Source organism: Montipora foliosa, chromosome 6, assembly GCF_036669935.1.
Source record: "Montipora foliosa isolate CH-2021 chromosome 6, ASM3666993v2, whole genome shotgun sequence".
Classification (NCBI taxonomy): domain Eukaryota; kingdom Metazoa; phylum Cnidaria; class Anthozoa; order Scleractinia; family Acroporidae; genus Montipora; species Montipora foliosa.
Window position 1 is genome coordinate 69750697 of NC_090874.1, and position 7500 is coordinate 69758196.

At 39.5% G+C, this 7500-nt stretch overlaps 1 protein-coding gene across 2 annotated transcripts in view; it reads right to left on the reverse strand.

The window, feature by feature from the left end:
* Nucleotides 1–4114: 4114 nt before the first annotated feature.
* The window catches only part of LOC138008311 (glutamyl aminopeptidase-like), a 21395-nt gene continuing 18009 nt past the window's right edge, over nucleotides 4115–7500 (reverse strand). Inside the window, exons 1-2 of one of the 2 annotated variants that reach the window (XR_011124227.1) lie at nucleotides 5887–6171; nucleotides 4115–4507 (exon numbers count right to left, since the gene is read on the reverse strand). Coding sequence is in view for 1 of the 2 variants with exons in the window: in XM_068855611.1 (XP_068711712.1) it covers nucleotides 4215–4507 (293 nt within the window). In the remaining variant the exon portion in view is untranslated. Of the gene's footprint in view, nucleotides 4508–5886; nucleotides 6172–7500 lie in introns of those variants that run through there. The other variant, XM_068855611.1, reaches the window with a different exon arrangement.

Here is a 7500-nt window from a genome sequence, read left to right on the forward strand (position 1 = left end):
AACAGATCTTTACCTTGCTGAGTTCGCATTTGTTAGCGTTAATAGTATTTTCGGGTCCGATGCTTCTGTTTTATGAGGGGTGTATTGTTTTGGTCTCCCATCCAAAACACTAACCCCGACGAACAGGGATAAAATTCAGTGAACTTCGGCATTACAAAGCTGTTCAGATGCTTAGCGGCACGCTTAAACTTGTGGTGAAAGAAGTTTATCAACATGTCAGCCCAGAAGCCAATGTTTCTCACTTCCCATTTATTTTCTTCAATCTTTCTGGGTTCAGTACTTTGCTAGAAACAAATGTCTCTCAGACTATTTACCCAAGACTTCTACCATGGCACTACAATGATAGACAATACCAAAACAATATCGTGCACTGTTAAGCTACATATTACGCAAGGACAGATCTGTTTCGTCGTACGAACGTGTGAGGACCTGTGAGCCAAAGGGCCTCTTCTGGTATGACTTCTTAATGACCTTGAAAAAAATTGTTTGGAACGGTGCACGTATCACAGGCAACCCAGTGTACCCTCACGGAGGGTCTAGTTATGGATAATACATACATGCAATGACTCTCTGTCTACCGAGATACACCACGCGCAGACACGGAGGTTTCGTATGACATTCCTTATCGTCGACATCCATCGGGATTTGTTCTTACTTCGTCAGGGTGAGACGAAAATGAAAAGACGAGGTTGCCCTTCGGGCAAGCTGTTACTTGCGGTTACTAGCACGAAGGTCTGAGGAGCTAACCCGAAATTAAGCTGTTTAAGAATCAGATTTATTTAATTATGCAAAATACAAGTAATGATATAAAGCATAGATATAAACTAATTCTTTGTAGTATTTTCAATTGATTCTTGAATGTGATTTTCGTTTTAACTTCAACCTCATAGTTCATAGTTTGCCTAGTGTAATATAAAATATATTAACTAAAACAGTTGAACAGTGAGCTATAGGAAATATTTCAGTTCCTTGTTTGTACTGCTAACATGAACGAGGTTCTCGGAATGAACATCATCAACAAATTTGCTGAAAGTTTGGGAATGCCTTTAGTCAATTTGAATATCTACAGAATGCGTCTCTCCGTCTGCCGTCGGCCCGATTGCAATTTGCATTTAATCAACGCAGTTAACCCACATGTATGAAAATTGTTTCGCTTTGTAAGACCAGAAAATTTTTATAAATCGCAAATGACTGTTTCAGAGTAACATTTATTCAAACATGGGCGAAATAGTAAAGGAAAAATAACCTCTGAGTTCGAATGGGTTCGTTCCGTCGATGTTTACCTCTGCAGTTACCCCCGTTGACGGTCAAAAAAACGGTCTGAAATCACAACACAGTTATTTTGGTGAATGACGGTCATGAACATTGCGATCGGTCAATTAAACTACCACTGTAATCTGAAGTCTGTCGTCATTCGATGGAGTAAATTCTCTTCGAAGCTCGTCAAGCTGACAAACTCTTCCAGAAGTGAGAAAACATGTTTTAAATTACTCGAGTTGCGTGTTTTTGTTTTTATTTTTTTTATCGGATGATAACGGCACCATGTCTGCTAGCTTTTCTTCAAGCGAGTTTTTCCTTGTTTTTTAATTTTACACGAAGTGGGCATTTTTTGTTTTAAAGTGATTCCCTAGTATTGCACTGCGCATCCTGTTCTGCGAATAACACAGCGTAGGCACGTTCGTATTAAGGCATGGCTAAGAGGCTTTATGATCAAATTTTACGGCTCAGTTCTGTTTTCTTTGTCTCACAAGTCTCAACCGCTATTTCTAAACTAAACAATGTTTGAATTTAACCATAAAGACTCGTAGCCATGTGTGAATATTGATATATCGAACGTGGCCAAAAACATTTCAAAATGGCGACCTTTCGTGCCGGAACCTCGCTAGAAAGAAGAATGGCCGTTTTCAGAGCACAGCAGTAAAGAGCAAAACAAGAAACCTTTTAGACTCTCGCAAAACAAAATGTCGAGTGATAGCTTTGATGATGCTAAAGAACATTTCAGTCCAACAGTGAAAGTGAAACCTTGCTATCGATAGCATCGGGGAGACGTGTTGTCGAGGGGTCGAGCTTGGTTTGCTTTCTGTTTCCTCCTAAACGAGGTTGGTGACCTATCTTTTTTTGGGCATAATTTTATTCTCTTACTCCTCCTCTTTGTGCCGTAAAAAAAAATAAATAAATAAAAAATTTACGTCAGAAAAAAAAGTTACAGGAAAAAAAGGATTCGGAGACATCACTCATGGACACAGAATTGTCTCCTCGAGATCACGCACCCGAGGAATATTTGTAGGCAGTGCCTTTTCAAGACGTGTGCCTGTGCCATAGAACAAACATTAAATTATTCCTTTTGAACAATACAATTCACCTGTTTTGTTATTTAAAGAATTACGTCAAAGCTGTGCTTCGTGTTCCTGCAAAACGTAGCCTGAACCAATAGAACAAACTTGTCCTTGATAGATGAAGTCGCAATGATTAAATGAGTAACTTGAACAAGTTATATCTCGCGAACGAGCTTGGTGACCTATTTATTTAATTGCACATTTCGAGTCACCATAATGTAGGGAACAATCGAGAAAAGTTTAAAGAAAATCTTACGACAACTTCTATTACTAAGGAATCACCTTAATAATGAATTGCCAGCTTTAAAATAGAAACAAGAATCCGGCTTTGGATTTTCCCAACGAAACGCACCTAAATTTCCGAGAAAATCCACTGCACCGTGACTTGGTTGGAATTTAATTAGACTGATTGTCTCGCACTGCACGCTGCGAGTCGGCAAATATTGTCATTTCAAAAATTATATTTCGGTCGCTTATGTAAGCAGAAACAGTCATGACGTTATTTACGGACGCAGCTAAAATGAGGCGCAAAACGTGGTCACGCTACGTTAATTTGGCCTCAGAACGTTATCATTTTCTCTCAGGAGCTTTCTGCTACACACTTTTGGTATAAAAACTCAATTTACCATCAGAAAAGAGGAACCAACGGTGCTAGCCCGACGGGCAAGCTACGATGAGAAAAGGCTAGCCCGACAAGTCATTCCACTAGCCCCGGGCTATCGGACAGCAATTTCGTCGCGCCCTGCTTAGTGCTTCTTATATATTACAGCTTCATCATCATAGTTTATTAGGGACGAGATATTTTGTCGTTGAGTGCAATTCGCAAGCGTTTCAACCTGGTTTTGAGAAAACATAAACAAAGGCGCGTAAAGCATCTCGGTAGACAGAGAGTCTTTGAGGAGCCAAAAACGTTGTAAAGGGAAATTCCTGTTTGTGTAAGAAAGGAAGCCTACTTTTTCTTCGAGGTCCATAATATAACATATTCCTTTCCATTTCCGTCAGGAGCTAATGAAATTTTTTTTGGCACCTAACAAATATTACCGTCGTCAAATTATATAATCTTTACCGGAATTTTGCTTGGCCTGTAGCCTGAAGATCTGCTAAAAACTTAAACATCCAAGAAGGCTGCCAGTATTTGGGTGAGAACTGACGATCTCCGTAATTGCTTACTCCATAGTTTGAAATTATTGTCTGAGATCAGTGAATTGTTTTGGCGATGCATTTAATCCAAGCTACATGTACAGTACTTTAATTGTTCATTATTTTTGAAATCAATAATTTCTAAATTAAGCTTTCCCCTGGATAGTTAGCTGGAGTGCAGGGATGGTGCAGTGGTGAGAGCACTCGCCTCTCACCAATGTGGCCCGGGTTTGATTTCCAGACTAGGCGTTATATGTGGGTTGAGTTTGTTGGTTCACTACTATGCACCGAAAGATTTTTCTCCGGGTAATCCGGTTTTTCACTCTCCTTAAAAACTAGCATTTGCCTGGAGCAGGCGTAGCTCAGTTGGTTAGTACGCGGCTTTCGGAGCAAGAGTTCCTCGGTGACTTCAACGTCTGTTTCGACTTTCCTCTGATCCGTGTAGCTGTAGCTTTAAATACACCTAAAATGGAGCACTAACAGAGGGAGTGGGGTAAAGAGCGCACTGTCGACGTCCATTGATACCAGCCTCCTAGCGGAAGGAGCCACCGACGCTAAATAGAGTTACTTTACTTACTTTACTTCCTGAACACACACGTATCTCACACGATCCAGTAAAATCAAAACCCACGCCAAGAAAAAAATAATGTTCTATTAACTGCAATGCTAAGACAACAATGAGCACACCGATAAATTAATATATAACCTTTAAGAAGATATAATCATTAGGAACACATTTTATGGTTTACCTCCACTAGACGCTTTCACCACTAAAGCAGATGAAACATTCATCTTGTTGACATGGACTAGTACATTCTCAGTTGGTTCCGTCACATTTACTAGTATATCTACCTCGCCACTAAACTTTGAATTCTCAAGGTCAATGCTAAGTAGAACATCATAATGATCAGGAACAATGTTATTGGGAAGTCTAACATTCCACCATACTTCAGTGCCTGCAGTTGTTGGACCTGGGGTAGAGGTTGGTATGACCACTGACGGTGTAGCCTCTTCATCTTCTTTTTCAAGAGCTTCAAGAAAAGAACACATTTAAATCAATAAGCTTGCCCTAAGAGACTATCCAGAACACCAGGCTAGTTGGCTAAAGCTTATGCTTTATATGTATGTCAGTGGGAGATAATTTCATTTGTCACATTTGTCATGGGATTTTAGACGGAAGAGTGATCGATCAATTCAAACCAAATTTCCCTCTTTTTTTTTCAAGCTAGAAAAACGAGGAGGTACTTCAAACCTGTGCCATAGAAACAGTATATTTACACGAATTGAGGGTTGCGAAGGCGTTGCGTGACGCGTTACACGACTACGAGTGTAATGAAAACATAACTAGAGGGGGCTTTAAATTTCTTCACAGACTAGCCCAAAGAGCTCATTTATGTGTGCTTGAGAAAAACCGAAACATTGAAAATAATGATGAATAACATATGAGGATAAGGATACTTAAATAAACAATCAACATGTAAAAACCAAATAAAGCGTTCCAAGCTACAGCACAGAGCAAATGGAAACTCGATTGGGAGCAAGGGTGTTCTGTAATCTAATAATAAGCCCTGTGGTGGGCTTTGACTTGGAAATGCATCAGAAAGTTACGAAGTAAAATCAATAGTTTAGGATTAACTACAACGCGCAGTCACGAATAATTGATGAAGAGCCTTGCATTCAATTCATCCACCCATGTAGGCTGTGAGAAATACAACCACAACTACAGAATCCATGGCCCACTATTTGAATACTATTGAATATCAAAAGAGCCTATTTATATGTAGTTGGGAACTAATTTGCTTGTGGTCCTTGTGATGACCCTAATTCTGCAACACTGTATCTTAAATGATTGTTGCATTTCGTGAGGGCTAAAAATGTATATTTAACTTGCATATTGATACGTTTCCTCCATTTACATTTAAATCTATGATGCACTTCCGAGAAAAGAAGTCCAACCCAATTGTAAATCGGTCAGTGTAAAACGCAGACTGCAGACTGCAGACCGGGCGTAAAATGCAGACTGAGGTTATAACTTAAGTGTTGAAAAAGCCCAAACCCATTAGAAATGCTAACAGTTAAGCCTAAATATTGTTGTACGGCCTAATTAGGCCTAAGGTTAACATTTCTAAGGGGTTTGGGCTTTTTCAACAGTTACGTTATAACCTCAGTCTGCATTTTACCCCTGGTCTGCAGTCTGCGTTTTCCACTGACCGATTATAAATCTCTCATAAAGTCTTCAAATGTATGCATCCTCGCAGAAAACTGATTGTGAAGGTTTTAATATTTGTGTCAATGAAAAATAATGCCGAACCGACTATGCTTGACATGGAAAATATGCACATATTTATTGCCTATATAGCTGTACGCTAAGCAGTACAAAAGTATCAACACAACCTAAGTCTTATGTTACCTGCTAACTTGGAACGTGTATGTCCGAGAACTGCCGCAAGGATGATGATTACGATTAATAACAAAAGTAAAACTACTCCACATAATACGATCTTTGTCTTGCTTACAAACACGCCCGGAGAGTCTTGCACGATAAGGGCCTTTGAACCCATCTGATACTGGCAATCGACAAGCGAGCGATGCGAAAGCTGTCCGCTGCAGGTACGAAGTTACTCAGGAATTTAGTAATCCTGGCTGTGACTAGGTGGAAGACCGAAATGGAGAACAAAGGCGGTTACTCTCTCATGATGACGTAAGCAGCATTGTTTATCTTATTCTCGTATACGCCGAACTGCCAGTTTTCACTGTCACACCATCATCAAAACCATTGAGCAAGTTAAGTGCAGAATCAAAGAGATAAAAAAAGATGAATATTCAAACAGTCTCACAAAGGTTCAGGTCTGTGCGATGTTTCGTGCGGGAGATATTGGAAGAAATGTTTTACTCAAATTTATAAGGCTTTGCATGGAGACGCCATGTTTGTGTCCCTCTCTGGGGCACAAATATGGCGACCGGAAGCTGACAAAAACATATGTCATCGAGTTTTGCTATAAAAAGCCAGTAGTCGTCTTCTGAGAGCTCATAAATATCTATGTGAGTACTTTTTCTCATACAAGGACTGTTCAGATTGCAAAATCTCAGCGGACAAGTCACTTTTTTAACTAACGAGATAGCATTCGCGACCGCAATTTTAACATCGTGTCACGCAAAAGCTTAGAAATTCAACCTTGCTTTATCACAAGACGATAAACCCCACCAAACTGAAAATTTGTGAAAAGACAAGTCTTCAGCTGTTCTAATAACTAACTAAACTAAAATCTGAAAAGGATTGATAATTCTTTATTTTTTAGTTTTGATGACGTCACATGAAAACCAAGGATTTGCTCAATTAAGAGGTTGTATGTCAACACATTAATCATCCGAAACCACTGGCCTCTGAAGCCGTCACCCTCGTCGCAACTGTTACTATGTTGAGATACTACATGAATAGAGATATTTTAAGAGATGCGGAGCGTATAAAAGGCTTACCTAAAACGAAACTTTGCCAGTACGATCAAGATGACTCTACGTAGAATTGAAGGAAAAAAGGCCATCGAGAAAAAGAATACCCGAGGAAACAAAAGTAAGTGTTTAGAGTTCTCAAGACCACTACTGATGTTACTCTGGAAGCATTTCCGGGCAGTTAATCGATAAAACTATAGGGTCTATGCAGGGTCGCATCGCTGAGATTAAACGAAGCAATGGCGAAAGACTCAAGAACTAAAGTAGCGCTTTTAAAGCTTTGTCGAGCACTTAAATGGTTTTACAATACATCAAAACGTTTAAGGCACGAACGTAAATCATGCTCTATTTTTCAGCGTGGAAAAATCCGAAGATAGATGAGGTAAACATCGCCAAAAAATATGCAGTTCTTAAAAATTCAACACGTTTATGCGTTCGGTATGCTTAGCGCAGGGATGCAAAGTGTTCTCATTTTATAGGCCTCCTGCTTTAAACGTAAACATAGCTTATGAAAATAATTACAGTCAACTTTCAGGTATTAGAGGTGTAAATTTCTTATTCGTCCAGCACCTTT